This window comes from Leptonotus elevatus, chromosome 13 (assembly GCF_054856555.1).
Source record: "Leptonotus elevatus isolate MCC_2025b chromosome 13, RoL_Lele_1.0, whole genome shotgun sequence".
NCBI lineage: Eukaryota > Metazoa > Chordata > Actinopteri > Syngnathiformes > Syngnathidae > Leptonotus > Leptonotus elevatus.
The window spans coordinates 534,779-553,499 of record NC_141251.1 but is presented as its reverse complement, the minus strand read 5'-3'; the positions used below and the strand labels follow the sequence as shown (position 1 = coordinate 553,499).

The 18,721-nt window shown below is 49.0% G+C and overlaps 3 protein-coding genes across 5 annotated transcripts in view; 2 read left to right on the top strand and 1 right to left on the bottom strand.

Annotated features, from left to right (window-relative positions):
- The window catches only part of acyp2 (acylphosphatase 2, muscle type), a 32,030-nt gene extending 16,410 nt beyond the window's left edge, over positions 1-15,620 (top strand). The window contains exons 2-6 of one of the 3 annotated variants that reach the window (XM_086092509.1): positions 4,135-4,198; positions 12,160-12,217; positions 12,693-12,709; positions 12,776-12,885; positions 13,740-15,620. In XM_086092509.1, the coding sequence (XP_085948635.1) occupies positions 12,160-12,217; positions 12,693-12,709; positions 12,776-12,885; positions 13,740-13,839 (285 nt within the window). In that variant the 5' untranslated portion in view covers positions 4,135-4,198 and the 3' untranslated portion in view covers positions 13,840-15,620. The remainder of the gene's footprint in view (positions 1-4,134; positions 4,199-12,159; positions 12,218-12,692; positions 12,710-12,775; positions 12,886-13,739) is intronic. The other 2 variants (XM_086092507.1, XM_086092508.1) reach the window with 2 other exon arrangements.
- Positions 170-3,134, bottom strand: foxg1b (forkhead box G1b). The gene has a single exon (XM_086093907.1). The coding sequence runs from the start codon at positions 2,763-2,765 to the stop codon at positions 1,548-1,550; it is 1,218 nt and encodes a 405-aa protein (XP_085950033.1). The 5' UTR covers positions 2,766-3,134; the 3' UTR covers positions 170-1,547.
- Positions 15,621-16,567: 947 nt separating the features above from the next.
- The window catches only part of sptbn1 (spectrin, beta, non-erythrocytic 1), a 55,674-nt gene continuing 53,520 nt past the window's right edge, over positions 16,568-18,721 (top strand). The window contains exons 1-2 of the mRNA XM_086092504.1: positions 16,568-16,716; positions 16,820-17,051. The gene's annotated coding sequence lies outside the window, so the exon portion shown is untranslated. The remainder of the gene's footprint in view (positions 16,717-16,819; positions 17,052-18,721) is intronic.

The following is an 18,721-nucleotide window of genomic DNA, read 5'->3' as shown; positions in this document are numbered from 1 at the left end:
TTTAAATTTCCTTTTTTAATGGAAGAATGCACGTGCAGGAAAATATTGAAAATGTTTTCTCTCACCTGTAGAGTTGGGAAAAAATGTCAACACATGAGACCTCTCCAGGAAAAAAGCCTCCAAAATTCATCATTGATAAATCACACTGAAGAAGAAAAAAACATGATCATGAAAATGTTGTTGTTCCTTTTTAATCAAGTTCAGTTTGCCCGAAGGGAAAAAACAAAACCAAAACAAGCATGACATGAAGGAGGAAAACACACACACACACACACACACGTAAAAAAAAAAGAAAAAGAACCGAACCACAAAAGTGCCAAGAAAAAAAAAATCAAAATCAAAATATGAAATTTTGTTGAGCCCCAATAATCAAGTTTTGAACAACACTTTGTGCTTTTCACGTTTCGTTTTGCGTCTTCAATTTGGAATTGTTGTCACCACATAGAAAAAAAAAGTGTGTGACATCCCAACTCAAACGTTTTGATTTTTTGGGCTCGCAAATGTTTCAGTGCAAACGAGACCACAAACTCGCCAACAAATGGGCTTTTTTTCCCCCAAAAAAAATAATCAAGGGTTCGTGTTAGCACAGTTTCATTCCAGTCGTTCACGTGTAAAAAGAACAAAACAAAGCAAACGAAAATCTTCCTGTCGATGCACATTTTTGAAAACTAACAACAACAAATTGAACACAAACAATTTGAAACTCCTCAAAAGCAGCACAACTTAGTGAGTCACGTTTCCATGGCGACGCAGCCACGTCAGGTCATGAGATGAGCGTGTGTGTGTGCGTGTGTGTGTGTGTGCGTGTGTGTGTGAGATATCAAGTAAAAAATAGTCAGTGATGAAAGATAATCATTTATATTATATATGTATATATATATATTTATATATCTTTTTTTTAGTTCAGCTGCCATCAGTGAACACACACGCACACACAAATACACACACGTTGCGTATTGAAGAAAAATTAGACAAACTAGTTTTTCTTTTGCATAATTTTCCACACGTGATGAGTTTTGTTTTGAACTTAAAATTCCATCAATTGATTATTATTATTATTATTATTTATTGTTATTATTTGAGGCATGTTGACCTGAGAATAAATAAAAAAGTAAAAGATTGTTTTGCTCTTTCGACCCTGATTGTCTTCGCACATTTAAGGCTCATTTATGAATATTATTAATAATTGTGGGGGTGAAAATTCCTACCCACAAGTTGTAAAAACTATATGTTAATAAATAATAAATGTTTGTCCGTTTGAGGCTGCAACATGATCATCACACGCATCACAACATTTTAAATACAATAAATACAAAAAGTCCTCATAAATAAGAAAGAAGGAATATAAATATACTTTAGTTGGTGTTGTTGCTGTGCGACGCAACCTTTGTCCCCTTTCGCCCCCAACAAAATAAAATGTTGCACTTGAGGGCACAAGCAAGTTCCGTAGCTTTGAAATATAGATTTTCTTTTTCTTCTTTTTTCTTTCGTCCTGGTGATGAAGACGGAAGGATGAGGATGAGGATGATGAGGTCGAGGTTTGCGTTTCAGTTTAGGAAGGCGTTGGGGGCGACCCTCTTCTGGTGAGCCAGCACGCCCGGGAAGGCCGCCGCCGACACGCCGGACGGCGAGAAGGCCGCCACCGAGCCGGTTCGAAGCGAGTCCGACAGCAGCGGGTGCGGGTGCGGGTGCGGGTGCGAGTGCGAGTGAGGGTGCGAATGAGGGTGAGGTGGACTTCCGCTCCCGCCGAAGCCGGCCGCGCCCTGCTGCAAGTGCGGCGGAGGTCCCTGCGGCCCCTGCTGGCCCCCGGACGACACGAAGTATCCGGCCGCCGGACCCTGCGCCGACAACAGGCCCACGCCGACGCCGACGCCGTAGGAGTTGGCCAAGCCGCCCTGCAGCACCGAGCGGCCGTGCAGGTCCCCCCCGTTGGCCAGCTGCTCGACGGCCGGCAGCAGCGAGCCGTAGCCGGCGGCCTGGCCCGCGTGCAGGAAGCCGGCGGGCGAGGCGGCCCCGTTGTAGTGGGCGTGCGCGTGCGCGTGCGGGTGCAGCGACAGGAAGGGCGAGAGCTGCCAGTAGAGCGGGTTGGCGGGCCGCTCGCCGACGCCCCCCGCCGGCCCGACCCCCGCCTGATGCAGGCCGAGCGGGGCGAAGCGCAGGCCGCGCTTGATGGCCAACTTGCCGCGAGACGTGGCCGAGCGCCGGCGCAGTTTGCCGGTGGTGCCGCCGATGAAGACGTCGTCGCTGCTGGGGTCCAGCATCCAGTAGTTGCCCTTGCCCGGGTCGTCGTAATGGCGGGGCACCTTGACGAAGCACTTGTTGAGGCTCAGGTTGTGGCGGATGGAGTTCTGCCAGCCCTGCTTGTGCTCGCGGTAGAACGGGAAGTTCTTCATGATGAACTCGTAGATGCCGTTGAGCGTCAGGCGCTTCTCGGGACTCTGGCGGATCGCCATCATGATGAGCGCGTTGTACGAGAACGGAGGCTTGTCCAACTTGGCCTTCTTCGCCGACGCCGACGCCGACGCGCCGCCGTCCTCCGAGCCCTCGCGCGGCGCCTTGTCGGGCTCCGCCCCCGTCGCACCTTCCGGCGACCTCCCGGCGTCCGAACCCGGGGACGGCGGCTCGCGCAGCGGCGTGCCGGAGGCGCACGAGTCGCCGCCAACGCCGCCAACGCCAACGCCAACGCCGCACTTGCTGGACGGCAGCAAGAGGCTTTTGATGCTGAACGACGACGAACATCTCACCGGCTCCTTCGCCTCTTCCATGCCGACAAATTTACCGCCCAAAAAAAAAAAAAAAACGGGGGGAAAAAAAGTTTGCAGCGGCCAGGCCACGAGCGCTTTGACGCACAACCACAACAACAACAGGAAGAAAAGTCCCGTCCCGTCTTCTGCCGTCCTGGCGGGAAACTACTGAGTGACAGCCACGGGAGAAAGGCGCGCGAGAGGATGAGCGAGAGAGAGAGAGAGAGAGAGAGAGAGAGAGCGCGCGCACGAGAGCGAGAAAATGAGTAATTAAGGAGGAGCTTCAGCAACAACAACTTCTCTTTTCTTCTTTTGCTTTTCCTCCGACTTTCCGTCTCCTGGGGAAAAAAAAAGAAGAAGAAAAAAGTCCGACCTGCGTGACGTAGACGGCTTGCGCGCTCCTGCCTGCGAAAAAAAGCGCGTGCGCGTCGGCCGGCTTTGTTTTCTCAAGCACAATCATCATGTGGGCAAACACCGCGCGTGCGCGACGCGTGTGCGCTCATGCGTGTGTTTGGGTGGGGTGGGGTGGGGGCGAACACACGCTCACGCACAAACATCACAAACACACACGCGCGCGCGGGTCGATGCTGGGGCGTTAGCGCCTCCTCTCGGCAGCAGATGTTACTGCAGCTCACAAAATCATTCCTCAATTGACAATATTGAAAAGTCCAAATGAAATGAAAAAAAGAATCGCAAGCTCTAAAAGGATTTTTTTTTCCATTGACAATTCAGTGACAAATCTTGTCAAAATAACAACAAATAACCGACAAACATTTCACCTCAATCGTACATCATCATAAACCAAAATTACATGTTCATATGCTAATCCTAAATAAATAAAAATAAATAATTGAACCACTTCAACTAAACAAATTAGAATATACATATATACCTTAAGTTCAAGTGCAAAACAAAAGAGTTGAAAAATAAAAATGTGCCATTTTCTTTTAAAATCACAACGAATGAAAATTTGAAACAAAATATTTTGTAAAGAGAAAAAAATAGACAAAAAAGACCTGATGTTTTAAAAACTTTGTACAACATCGTTCTTTTCATGTGCAATTATCATAATTGTCTGTTATTATTATCGACCAACTGCTGTCAACTGCACGCCACATCTGCACATGCGCTCATTTTTTCCAAAAGTGTTCCTGCCGCCGCATCATATTTGAAAATGTTGACTTTTGAAGATTCAAGTGTGATCAATTTTTCTCCCGTTCGGATCTGCAACCTGCGCACGTTTGCTCGTCAGCGCTGTTTGTTTGCACTCGCTGCACATTGTGTATGACAACAGTGCTCAAATCCAGATTACGCGCACGCACGCACACACACACGCACGTGCACGCAGGTCACCGTGTGCTGCATTAAATCTGCTGTGTGTGTGTGACAGATGGTGTTTCTGTTGAACTGGATGTGAGCCGCCAACAAAAGCTTCGTTTGGACCCCATTTACAAGTATGACACCACGCACGCACGCACGCACGCACGCACACACACAATTACTAAGTAGCTCCCTGCACGGTCGCAACGGAATTGTTTGTTCAATCTCGCGCATTTCCAAGTTAAATTACTTCCACAAAAGTAATCCAAGTTGTGGTCATAAATCCAACGAAAGCAGTGTAAGCTAACAAACGGCTAACAAAAGTGTTTTCGTCTTGCTGTCGTCTTTTGCGAGCGAGCGAGCGAGCGGACGCTCACCGATGATTGGAAAGGAAAAGAAGTTTCTCACGCTTGGTTGCTTCCACGCATTTTGGCCAAGTCACTTTTTCCAACAGCTGCTGTTGCCAAAACATGGCCGTCATCACGTCGGCAGCACGTGCAAGCGTTTGCTCCCGAACGCTCCCTTTTTTTTCCACGTTTGACAAGAAGACGGCATGAAAAGTGTTGCTCGCCTCCAAATGTCAACGATTACAACAAGAAAACGTCACGCAGACGACGTGTGGCTTTGAAATGATGAAAATCAAGATTTTGTCTGCCGTCTTAAGCAAAGAACTTCATACAAGGGAGTGCGGGTGGTGGTATGCACGGTGAGCAAGAGGCAATCTGGTTTGGCCCATTTGAGTTTTTCCGTCCACTTGGACGTCAATTTGTCTTCCAAGGTGACTTGTGGCTTAAGCAGTCAGACTCAGGACGGTTACACGTCGAACCCTCCCTGCTTGCTTTTCACTTTTGCCAGGCAAAATGTGCGGTTTGAGTGAGCGGCACGACATCCGCTCACGAGGTGACGAGAGAGAATTTCCTGAAGTAAGCCACACCCACAACATGAAAACAACATTGGAAACGTCTTTACATTGACACGCCACACTTTGTAACGCGGGACTTTCACAAAGTCGCCTTTTGCGTCGTACTTTTTATTGACGCAATTTTCAAGATCAACTCGCACCTTCATATATTAAGACAAAAAAAGCATTGTCAATTATCAACACTGAAAAAGTGAAGCATGACGCGCGTCGTCACTTCCTGATTGGAATTGCTTGTTTGTGTCGAGACGAGTTTGCGTTAGCTTGCTAACAGTTTGCGCGGCCTTCATTTTGACGCGACCGGAAAGCAAAACAAAAACGTCCGTCTTAGCCAACGTGACGTTTTGTAGAAAAGGGACAAGAAGAACTTGCCCAAAATGGAACTTTTTTGTAAATGCACGCAAAATGTTGCATCTTCCTGACAAGAAGTTTGAGCTTTTGATTTGTGATTCCTTTCCAATATTTATCCGCTGACGCTGATTGAAAGCGGCACGTCCCCGTCCTCGTCCCCGTCCCCGTCCTCGTCCCCGTCCTGTCGGGTCGCCGAGGTCGCCGCTTCCTGGATGTACCGCGCCGCTCAAAGAATTGGCGGACAGACGGCGTCGCGCGTCTTCTCAAGCATACGCCGCCGCTCGCCAAGTCTTTCACCTCCGCCAATGACCTCTGTCGCTTCCAAGGTCGCGCGTTGGCCTCGGACGGACGTCCAAGGATCTGCGGACTCCGGGAAAGAAGCTGTCTTGTCGTGCGCTGCGTTTTTCAAAACAACTCTTATCGAATATGACAGCATCACGGAACGCGTGACGATCATGTGACACACGCGTGCCTTGTACCTGGGGGGAGGGGCCGGGGAGGAGTGAGGACTGTCTGTCAAAGTGAGTGGAAGAAGCCACTGGTGCGAGTGACACGATATTTTGAGGGGTTTTCCAAACTCAAAGCAAGTTGAAAAAGTTTTGCGAGCGTCTTTGTTGACGTTTGATCGCAGCGACGAGCGTCAAACGCAAATCAAGTCAATTCTTTTGAAAATTCTGCTCCCCAAAGCCAGTTTCATTTTGCAACACGACGTTTGCTCGTCGTGTCACGAGTCGACGCAAAAGAAGCCACGTCTGAAACGGAACGGCAAGTCCGCCATTTTGCTTTGACGCTTTTGGCTTGGAGTGTTTTCCAAATTCAGATTCAACATTTTTTCTCAACAGCGCGACTTTTCATGGACGTGGCTGAACCCACAAAAAAAGTCCCCGCAAGCCCCGTCTGAAAAGACACCAAAAGTCGGCCATTTTGCTTTGAAGCTTCCATCTCAGTGTTCTGAGGTCTCTTGGTTGTGACTGCGGGCACAAGAAAAGCGATCCAAAGCCCGCGTGCGACGTGTCACCATCCCAGTCCAGAAGCGAGTTTATCGCGAGCGGACCCACAAAATGTCTCAGGCCATAAAAGACGTCAAGCATTTTGCTCTGCGTTTTCGGATCCTTTCCGAGGATCTTCGAGACCAACTTGTTCAAAAGATGTTGCCTGATTGCGACCGAATCGGACGCGCGAGTACTTGAGCCGACGTCAACACTAAATTGTGACGAGGGTCCACTTTTCGTGACCGCGTGTGGGCGGAGCAGAGCAGCACATTTCCATGACGCGCGCCCTGAGACAAGAAAAGTGTAAACGATCCGTCCAAGGTTTTTGTGTCCTGAAGACCTTCTGGGATTTCCTTCCGACTCTGTCTCCTCTCATCGAGTCGTCCTGGTGGCTGGCGAGGGCCCGTCGGTGCTTTTCTTCTTATTACTTTGTTATTACAGCGCCGACGATGCATGAAAAAAAGGTCAAACTAAGTCAGGCTGACTCGTCGCCCGCTTTCGGGTCATGCTGAGTTCAGGGCTAATAATAGAACGCCATGTTCCAGGACAAACCCCCCCGCGCCACGTTAGGCTCCGCCCACAGCCCGCCACACACGTGCAACATGCAACCCCCCCGCCAGGCTTTGCCCACACGCGCGCGCGCACGCGCACGCGCACGCACACGCTGTACCGAGGCGTCATCAAAAGTGTGCAGGGGGCAGCGAACGTCAGGTTGAGTCGCCGTTTATGCCGCGGGCTCGCCAGCGTCCGTTACAAATCAAAACATTCGCTTCATTCTGTCGGGGATGTTTACCACACACACGTGCGTGCGCGCGCGCACGCACGTGTGGCGTGTTGGGGGTGCTCACACACTGACCTACATTGATGCAAGTGTGCTTGGACTGCTTATGAATGAGCGGCTCTTACTCGGGAAGGGAAAATATTGGTGGAGGAGGACGTACTTGAGTCAAATCACGTTGAGTCGTCTTTCAAGAACTTTGGTGATGAAAAGGCGTCTCTGGATGAGCGTGGACCCAAATGCGGCGAGGAACCGCAGGCAGGCAGATATGAAGGGCAAAGTGAGGATTCTGAACAAGGAAGCTGAGTAGACTAGGACGGGCTGGAACGTGACTGGACTGGTCTGGAGGGGACTGGTCGCCGAGACATGATTGGGCGAGAGGACAGAACTTGGGACATTTGGCAGAACGTGGGCAACTTGAAGGTGACGTGGACGACTGGACGGTCACTGAGACAAACTAGACAAAGACCAGGGTGACGAGAGTTAGACGAAGATGACTTACTGAGACGAGGGCTTGACTCGGACCAAAACGCACGCACACCGACGAGACAAACGCAACAGACTAAAGCCCCGTCCAGACGGAAGCGAAGCCGGTTCGGTTCCTCAAACAAATCTCGTCCGCACAGAAGCATTTCGAGACTTGCGCGTGCGTGTCCAAAAGAAGACGCTGAGGACGTTTCACGGCTGTAATGTGTATGCCAAGTCTGGAGTGGCGCTGTAGCGCAGCCACAGGGAGTTAACGGAAAGCGTAGAAGAAGAATCGGCCAAGAAGACGAGCACTTTTTTTCCCCCTTAACTTAATTGCAATCTACAGAACAAACGTGGCTTTGCATGTATCGAAACAACATGAAAAAGGCGAACACGGGAGAAGTGACACTCGAGCTCGCTTTCAAAAGTGACGGCTTTCAAGCGCCCAAACGGCGCCATCGTGTGGACGAACGGGGCCAGTACAGCAGCACTAATGAGACACGCCCGAGGAACCCGATGGGCCGAGGGCACTGATCGGGAAGGGACGAGACACACGGGTGGACGTGGTCGCACGTAACCGGACGGCGGGACGAACGCCAATCACAGAAAAACGCAACAAACGAAAGCAAAAGATTTGAGTGAAAATCATGTTCTAATAATAAATCATGAAAATGACAAACGATGTCTACTTAAGTTTGAATTGTGTTGGTGTTTTGTCGGCCAAGTGTTAAATAAAAGTATCTTTTCTTTTCTTTTTTAACTTTACTCAATAGCCCATTGAAGCATTTCGTCGACCATTGGAAAGTTTTGCAAATCTGTCAAAAGAAACTTTACTTGCAGATGAAACGCCAAAAAGGTTCGCTCCACGTCGGCAGTTGTGATCGTGGAAGTGCAATAAAAGACGATCACATGTTGGGGACGACATGAGAAGTCTCAAGGCTCGCATTTCATGTCTGCTGCAAGAACGTGCGATTGCTGCTTGTCAATAAATCCCATTTTTTTGATAGCAATGAAGTGAAATCTGATGATTTCAGAATTGCTGACATGATTGTGCAGTCATGTGACATCATCACTGATGACATCACTGACCGTAACCCTCGGCAACGGCGGCCAACGCATTTGTCTGTTTTGGCGTCACGCTCCGAAACAAAATGGACGCTCGTGTTTTGCCGCCTTTGCAGTCATTGGCTGGATTTGATTCAAGCAGCTCGAACCCGACGCAATCTGATACGTCAGCACAATCCCATCAAGTCAACAATTGGTGTCGTCTCGTGTGTGTGCGTGCGCGCGGCCACACACGAGCACAAGCGGCGCAGCGCGTTCCTCGTGGGCCACCGTCCAGCTTTAATCCAAAGTAGATTAATGGGTCAGTTTAGTCAAGTTCGCGCAGGGTTCAAGGGAAGGTTCACGCAGAGTTCAGCTCACACACACACACACACAGTGAGTTGGAGCGCGGCGAGGAGGCGGAATCAGTGGGCTGGAAACGTGACGAGGGAACACCCGCTAACGCGCAAAGCGCAGAAACAGAATGACAAACGCAAACAAACATGCAAGTGTGAAAACACACACGCAAACTACACACACCAGTTGACAAAAGCAACAAATCATCGGGTTCGACACCAAGCAAATCGCGCGCGCACACGCGCGAACTCGTGACTAATTGGAACCACGAAAATATTCAAGCAAGCCGACTGGCAAGCATGAAAATAGAAAGAAAAACACAAGTCGGCGACGCACAAACATGAAAGGAGACGACAAATAGCAACAAATAAACCATCGGAAAATGAAAGTGTAAATAATACGGAAGTCCGATCCAAACACAGAAGCACGGGTGCTCGTATCTCAAAGTTGGGCTCATAACTCGAGACAACTCATGCAAGCGACGACTTGTATCTCAGGGAACTCATAAGTCAAGTCGCTCATATGTCAAAACACGCATAAAGCCAAAAGGCTGTCAAAAGCGATGAAAGCACAACAAGTCGCGATTGTGACAAAAGAACACAAACGACGTCAAGTGGAAAAAAAATGTACATGAAAAAAAAAACATGCAGGCTCCTTCAAAAGTATTGGGACGTCAAGCTCACTACTTCCTTTTGTTGTCTCCTCAAAACTTTTGACTTTCAGATCAAAAGTTAAAAACCAGACAAAAGTTGACAATTGCATTTTTTCCATGTGGACGCGTTCAACAACTCCGAGGCCTGCCGGGGTTCAAGTGAGCAAAAGTATTGGGACGCACCTGACCAAACCGTTTGCTGACGTCACGCTTGCTTGCAAAAAAGTGCGTCAAACACGTTTGACTTTGTTGCACCATTTTGTCATCTGGGAAACAAATTTGCACCCGCTTAACAATCAACTTGATTGAAATGTCGCTGCCACGTTTGGTTGGAGGATGTTCAATAAGACCACGCAAGGCAACAAACGTGCGCGCCAACGGGACCTCGTTCAACGTGAACACGCGATTATCGTGCGTTGCCGGCAGCCACCAAGCAACAACCCCCACCTGGCATTTGTCACATGACCTCCCACCCCCACCAGGCCTGACTCTGAACTTAACCCCAAGCCACACGATTTGCAATTCATTTCATTTACATAAGCTCCGCCTCCACTCCGTCACCACTTGGCAGCGAGGCTGGCTGAAGATTCAGAGCAAGGTGAGAAACTTTAGCGTGACAATGGGTAAGCAGAGCTGCATGGAGTTTTGCTGAATGCACGTCATTGCCGTGCATGAAGTGCTGCCTCCATCAAGGAAAACGCAATCCGCGATGTCATGTTGTGAGATCTCGACTTTATCGTAACGTGACAAAATGTCAAGTGCCACATACACGCAGTTTAGTGTCTTTTTGGCCACTCACTTTTTTCACATCTCTGTTCTGCTTCTGCTCACATAGTCGCAACGCCCTGGTCGTCATGGTGATGAAAGCCGTCGCTCGCCGATGGCCCGGCGGGACGAAACGAGTCGCACCTGACCCTAAAATCAGACGATTACGCCGGGACAACAAACTGGAAAGCTTTTCGATGAAGAAAAAATCGACACATTTTTTGTTGTCGATTTCTTTAATCGTCAAACGACACAACCAGCAAAATTGTCAACATGACGCAAAACGCAAAGAAAAACAAACCAAAATGAGATTGGCACTCACATTGGGTGTGCGCGTGCGTGTGTGTGTGCGAAGTGCTTGTGCTCAATCATCCTACGTGCTCAGCTGTGAGTGTGCGCGCGCGCGCGCGCCTTTCCACTTGGTTGAGCCTTCTGTTCAGCGCGCAGTCGCTCTCAGTGAGCTGCGTTTTTAGGTCGCAGTGTTCTTTCTGCTGCGTGCGCGCGCGCACACACACACGCGCGCGTGTGCGCGGTTACGCAGCAACGTCAGGGGAAGATGCCGGATGGGGGTTGCGCTGCGTGTGTGTGTGTGTGTGTGTTTAAGTCGTCCCAGAGGTCTTGTCATGCATGTGGACGCAAAGCTGAGAGCCTGTGGGTGTGTGCGTGCGTGCGCGTGAGTTGGGCGAGTGTACGTACGTTTGTGTGTGTTTGTGTGTGTTGCCGGAGGGCTCAAAGCTTCCACTGCTGCGTAACATGTCGAGTCCTTTTAGTAATGTCACCCCACACACACGCACGCACACACACACACGACGACATTGCAAACATTGTTGAAGAAAAGAAAAAAGCCCCCCCAAAAATATATTACATTTCTTCTAGTTAGGTTGATCTCTCCTTTCATGATTATTTTTGAATGCATCTTATTCATTGTAAATAACAATAATAATTCAATTCCATATGTGCGAATTTCACGTGAATTCCCCTTTTGGACGAGTAAAGCATCTGCTATGTTCAGTTGTACGTGCGCACGCAATCACACACACTCAATTAAACACACGCACTTGAAATGGAAGTGTACACATTTGTGATTCACTTCTTCATCATCATCATCATCCTCCTCCTGATGGCGGCGGTGGTGATGATGCTGGTGCGTTGCCATGACGACACGTTTTTGCCCGACAGACGTCTGACGTGGCTTCAGTGGGGATGTGCTGCCATCTAGAGGCAAGACGAACAAATGACAACATTTGCTCGTCTGCATTTTTGTCTTTTTTTTTCATTCCTGCTCATCAAAGCAGCAGCAAATGTTATGAATTCATAAAATCGACACAGCATCATGAACATTTGACATTTCATGGAAATAACATTATTTCATACATGGCGTCAAATTTGGACTGTGCGTGACGTCATTGTTACGGAACAGGCATCGTTGAACGTCGTGGCATATTTTACTGTATTTTTTAAATATAAATGATATTAAAAACAAACAAACAACGACTCGGAAAATTTCTTTGGCTTATTTTGGTAGATGTTACAGTTTCATTTACTTTTTGTTTTGTTCAATATTTGGCATCATAGTTGTAGTGTATGACGTCATTGTTTGAGGACGATGAAGACGTCAGAGTGTGCCGTCGTCGTAGACACGTTTGTTGGACTACAAAGACCAGCAGCACCAGGGGCAGCTGTCGGGCGCGCACGCGCACACAGCGGAGTGTGAGATGAGGTCAGGGTTCACACTCCTCTTCCTCATCTTCTTCCTCTTTCCTGTGCAGATGGCAACCGGAAGTCAGCTGCTGTCTGTCGACTTTGAAGTCTTTGGACATGTTCAAGGTTCGAGCACGTTTTAGTTGTGCGCGTGCACGCACTAATCAGGCTGTCTGTCAGTCGTGTGTTTTTTGGAAGCGCGTGTGTGTATACATACTACATTGTGAGGACCAAAATACGTCTTTAACCAACAGATTGAGGACATTTTGGGCGGTCCTCACCACTCAAGGCCTCTTTTTGAGGGTCAAGACTTGGTTTTAGAGTTTAGGTTTCAATTGGGTATGGTTGAGGGGAGGGTAAGGAATGGGGGTGGGGTCGGCAATCATTTTTGGATGGTTGGGGTTAGGGGGAGGGGCTAGGAAAGGCATTATGTTGATGGCTGTCCTCGCAATTATATAAGTGTGCGTGTGCGTGTGTGTGTGTGTGTGTGTGTGTGTGTGTGTGTGTGTGTGTGTGTGTGACATGATCTGCGTCCTAATTTAGCATCAAATGTTTTTGAGGTGGTCGCTGAGGAGACCCATTTCCGTGTTGTTGTTTGCAGGCGTTTGCTTCAGGATGGTGAGTTCATCTCATCTTGTTGATCTTGTCGAGTGGTCGTCAGTGACGTCATGGCTTGATTGACAGTACACGGAGCAGGAGGCGGCGCGGGTGGGCGTGGTCGGCTGGGTGAAGAACACGCGAGGCGGGACGGTGGCCGGCCATCTGCAGGGACGCGCCGACGACGTCCAGCACATGTGAGCGACGCGCACGCGCGCGACCAAACGCACACGCGCTACTTCCACTTCACACAGCCTGCCGCCAGATGGCGCTCTCCGCCACCACATGTCCTCTCTGCTTATATGACGTCACACTGCGCCGCTCTGGCTGTGCGCGTGGGACCATTCAGGGTTCATCGGGAGACGGTAGGAAGGAAAGTTTCTCCTTATTTTCCCGCAGAAAAATGTCAGACTTAAACTAAGCAAAAACGATGTCGATGAAATGTAAGAAGTTTCATTTTGGAGGAATGAGTACCTTGTGTGCAAGTATTGGTTCATTTCATTTAGTTATTTTATTTTATTATTTATTTTCTATTTATTTGCTTCAAAAAATTATATTTATTATGAATTTAGATTTTTGTTTAAATTAAGCAAAAACAATGTGGACAAAATGTAAGAAGTAAACATTTGTAGGAATGAATATCTTGAGTTTGGATTCATGTTTTTGGTGTTGCAGATGTTGTTGATGATGTCAAGCACACGAGATGAAATCCGCCAAGCACTTAATGCCAGCTGTGTGCGTGTGCGTGTGCGCGCGTGTGTAGTCTAGTGGGTCAAGCTGACCGACGCGTGCGCGCGGCCCAATCGGAGAGGAGAAAGTAGGCCAGCGGCAAACGCGAACGGCCTCAACCTCGCCGTTATTCGGATTCAAATGTGACCCTGATCCTCCGCGAGCTCACATAATCGCGCGCGCACACACACACACTTACTGGATGTACACACACGTCACAAAATGGCGCCTCCCACCACAGAGGAAGGTTTTTATTCTCCCAGCATTCCTTGTCGACCACGTGGATAATCGGCAGCGCTTCTCAATTATTTACTGTTACCAGGAAGAAGAAAATATTGAGCGTGTGCGCGTGTGCGCAGGAAGGTGTGGCTGAGCAAGACGGGGAGCCCGAGCAGTCGCATCACGAAGACGTCGTTCAGTAACGAGCGGACGCTGCCGGCCTTGGAGATGAGCGGCTTCAGCACTCGCTACTGACGAGCGGTCGCCATCTGAGTGACAGGTCGCCTTTGGGTCATTTTGCTTTTTGGCTGGCCTGTCACATGACCACGCACGCAACTTCCTGTCACATGCTCCTTCTCACCAATCAAGTGTGCCATTAAACTCCGCCTCTTTCTGAAAATGTGTCAGTAGTTGCCCCTCCTATCCACGGTGATGTCACAATTGATCTCATTTACATAATCCCACCCCCAGCCCAACTTGTTCCGCCCATGACGAAGGTCCACATTGACTGGAAGCATTTTCATACCAATGCCAAAAGGTAAGCAGAGCTGCAAAGCGAGCACAGATTAGCGTTAGCTTGTAATAATCAGCAACGTTGGCTGAAGTAGTCAACGTGGGGGCGGGGTTGGCTGTCACATGACCTGGCCCGTCGACTCCTTCACTAACTCACAGCGAGAGTTGGCGTCATGGCGACAGAAAGCGGCTTGCTTTTGTGTGTGCGCTGTGGGAACTCTTCCTGTTAGTTTGAGAGGCCTTATCGTCATGGCGACCGTCCGTGACACCCTCACACAATCACAAGAGGTGTGTGTGTGATGAGCGTCGAGAAAAGCGCTATATAAATCTGATGCATTATTATTATTATTATAAAGTGTGCCTTTCATTCCGCTAACTCAATGCTAATGCTAATTAGCATCTACGTCACAGTGCTTTAACCCATTGCGCAGCAGATTAAACACAAACAACACATGTAGACAGACAATGTCATTCTTCCCAGTCATGTTGTCTTTATCCCCTGCATAGAGTGCCTGTTTGAAGTGCACTGATGACCTGAGAGAGGAGTTGATACTGCCCCCAGGTGGCCAAGACGGGCACACTACAATGAGCAGCAGTCAATTTAGGCAGGGTGAAAAAAACGGTTCAATTGTGTTTCCGTCATGATGTCATTGCTGTTATTAATAATAATATTATAACGCGGCACTTTTACTCGTTACAAGACACGCTGCAACATATTGATTTCATTGGATTTTTTGTCTTTTATTTGTTTCTTTTTCTTGTTACTTTTTCTTTTGATCAGTTTTTTCTTCCATTTTTTCTTTTTAGGATGTTTAGTTTTTCCTGTTGTCCTTTTTTTCTTTTTCAATTTTGTCTTTGCTCTTCCTTTTATTCTTTATTTTTCCATTCCCCTTTATTGTGTTTCTTTTTTATTTTCTGCTGAAACGATGCAAATATGGCAGTTGTAAGCCAAATGTCCTGTCTTGCACGTCCTGGAATCTCCTCCAATATTCCAGAGCTCATCCGGAGATCTTCATGTGGTATAAACACCTCCAAATATACATGCCCCCCCCCCCCCCATCAGAAGCTCCTCTTTCAGTGAGCTGCCACACTGCAAACAGTCACGGGGCGCCGCCCCCGCGCCAAAAGCCCACCGGCCTTGACCTCCTCCTTCCTCTTCCTCATCTTCTTCCTTTTTCCCGGCAACAACTTTGGCATCCCAGCACCGTCGCCATGGAAACCAGCCTCTCTCGATCACAAATGTTTGACACTCACACACACACACTCCACGCGGCCTTCTCCATGTCTGCTCGCTGCCCACGCACGCACACGCGCGCACACGCCTGAGCGTGTGTGGGCACTGACAGCGGTTGCTTGGCAACAGGTTGACAAGCAAGCCACTTTGCCCTCAACTTTTCATAAATGTTATTTTTACAAGTCTTACAATAAATATTTCACATTCTGTTTTAAATAAAATCTTATATGAAATGTTTACACATTTTGTTTTACAAACTCACAAACAGGACTACAAAAGGTTATCCAATCACAATGTGAATCCGTGAATGCATGAAAAGTAACAAAGATGCTCTCCGGACGTGTTGTTGTGTCGTGTTGCAGTTTGGCACGAGCACACAAGTGGAAAGTCTTGGATGTCCTACAGTCCCTGAATGCATCGCGCGGAGCAACCGCGCCATCGACAACTTCACTTGTTATGTGGTTGCGATTGTGTTACGTTCTGTGCGTGGTTTGGGTGACGTCACCTGACGAGGGACCGTCCTGTCCTCTTTACAAACTTTGTACACATTCAACATTCGAACAGAAGAGTGTACAGCGGCATAACGTGTTGTCATAGCAATCACACGCTCACGCGCGCATGTACACTCACGCGCACACGAACCTTTTCTACTTTCCCCATCATCCAATCTCTGCAGCCCCCCTCACTCCCGCCTCCGCCCCGTTCGCCCCTCCCCTGCCTGCTGGCTCTCACTGATTTAAGGAATAGGGGCGCTTCTTTTACTCACCAGCCGCTGCCCGGGCGGCTCGCGACATAACAGATTGAGACGCCCCCAGTTTTCATCTGTAGCACTCACTGGCTTCCATCTTCTCTTTTTAAGACGTCAGTGAGCTGTTTCGAGCCGCCTCAGCTGCTACAAAGGACAAATGTTGCTCACACAAATGCAATAAAATATCGGTTGATATTACTTCTAAAGTTGCTTTAGTAGTAGAGTAACTAAAAAGTTGAAGCAGAAATGCAAGACATTGTTACTACTTTTCAAATGTAAGCACGCAAGCAGCTTGCTAGCTGTTTGGCTCACAATTAGCATGTTTCAAGTGCCGTTGAACTATTTACATTGGAATTTTGATTGAGTGATTGTTACAATTGTAATGTGTTAGTGTTGGCGAATTAAGCCCCTTTTGTGCTAACAACCTTTTTAGTTAGCTTCGTAGCCGAGTGGGCTCGCTTTGCCGATGGTCACGTCACGGCCATCACGTGATTCGGTGGTGGCCTGAGGCAAACTTGCAGCGGTCACCGGAGACACCGCCCATGCGGGAGAGCTGGCGTGCGCATTAAACGAACGGCTTGGATGGTAAAACTCGTTCCCGAACCCTCTTACTTGAGTTCGATTTGGGACTTTATACTTTGCGATCTGTTTTCTCATGGATTTGATGTTTATTTTCTCTTGGCTTCAGGACGGAGCACTTTGCCGCCTGGGATCGTAACGTGGTGCCGCCCGACGGTGCTGCCGCGCCTGGGAAACGAGCGCTTCCCGCTCTGCAGTCCGGAGCCGAGGCGGGGGAGGAAGAGGAGGAGGAGGAGGAGGAAGAAGAGAAGCTCCTCGCGTCTGCATTGTTTTCAGCACCACTGGCCCGGCCGCCCTTCAACAGCACAAGCCAGCACAGCCGCGCTTCTGTCGGCCTCGAGGTGAGTCCCGAACCGAAGCGAACCGAACCACTGGCTCGCTCGCTCGCTCGCGGTTGTCTTTTGCCAATGTGCGCGTGATTGTGGCGGGCTGGGCGTGCACGCGCCCCGAAATGTGGTACGAGCGAGCACGGCTGAAGTTGGCGCCGGGAGAGGCCGAAGAGAGACGCCCTCTCCCCGGATGGGCGCCCCACAGGCCCGCGCCTCACCCCTCGGACCTCCATCATAGTGCTCTTCAACTCGTGTGTGTGTGTGCGCGCGCGCGTGCGTCTTCCAGCTTTAGTGCGCCACAGCAGCAGCATCTTTTTTTTTCTCCTCCTGCAGCTTCCCGTCATGAAGGATGGAGGTGCAGCATATGTTGTTGTTTTTGATCCGCCGCGATGAGAAGGTGGAGGAGGAGGAGGAGGAGGATGATGATGGTGGCAGTGATGAAGGTGTTGGTGCAGGCGTGGTCGAATGTGTGCGCGTGCGACCTTGCGTAATAAACACGAAGGCGTTTGTGTGCACTTTAAGATGTTGCGAGTTGATCGGCAGCGTCTTTTTTCTTGTTCTTGTTGGTCTCTCTTTCTCTCTCTCTCTTTAATTTAGAATTTTTTGTCGTGGTTTTGGTGCAGACCGGCTCGCGAGTCCAGAGGCGCTGTTATGTAATCAGATCCGACTGGACCGAGTGCTGCTGCTTTCTGCTGCTGCTGCTGCTGCGGTCCCTCCTCCGCCCTCGACGCTCCCTTTTTTCTTTTTTTCTTCCCTCCGCGTCTTAAGCTGAAAATGTCAAACGTGACTTTTTGACGCGCGCGACGTTCAAGTGCTCCTCTTCCAAGTCACTCCCGACTGTTTTGCTCTTCTTTCTTCCACATTTTTGCACTTATCTTGTGGTCAAAGTAGGCCCCTCCCCCACCCGCCGCAGACCGGCAAACATTTGGCGACTTGTTGGAAGTGAGGTGAAGTGTCAGCATGTCAGTCGGCCATGTTGGACGTCTGCTGGGAAAAAAGACACTTTGGAGTCTCCCGATTATCGGTCCCGGGTGATAATCGTGAGGTGTGTTGAGATCGTTTTTCCTCCACAAGCTGCTTGCAAACGGTTGCTGCCGGTCCACGCGAAGGCGTCCCATTGCATATCACATGTTGAAACGAAAGTGTAAATGATTCAAATGTTATAATCGCAAAGCGGTTTTCAAATGGACTCAAATTGCTTTGACAACAAATCAAAGACTTGCAGATGATTGGATGGACAAAAAATGTCCTTGACGTGTGCGAGTCCATGTAGCCAATCACCAATCATGTCACTGTCAAGTTGGGGGGGGGGCTAGATTTATTTTTTTATTTTTACAAAATATCACTGACATGAAGAAGGGTTTGCACTTGCTTATTGATTATTGATTATTGATTATTGATGGACTGATCGCTACTTTCAGCCCATTCGTGTTTTCACGTTATTTCGTGGAATGCGCCGGCCGAGCTCGTTGTCGCGCGTTGACGTCGCCGCCTCCAAGCGACCACTTTGCGGTCAGGATATAAAATGCTTTTTAGGCGGGGGGGGGGCTTTTCCAGTTTTGAAGCGAACCCAAACCATCAGCATCCGAGGACGTCCTCGCTCACGGAGACAATCGGGCCATCTTTGGTGCATGGAAAGATGCTTTTCAAATGAATCATTGAGATTCGAGGCAGAAATGTGG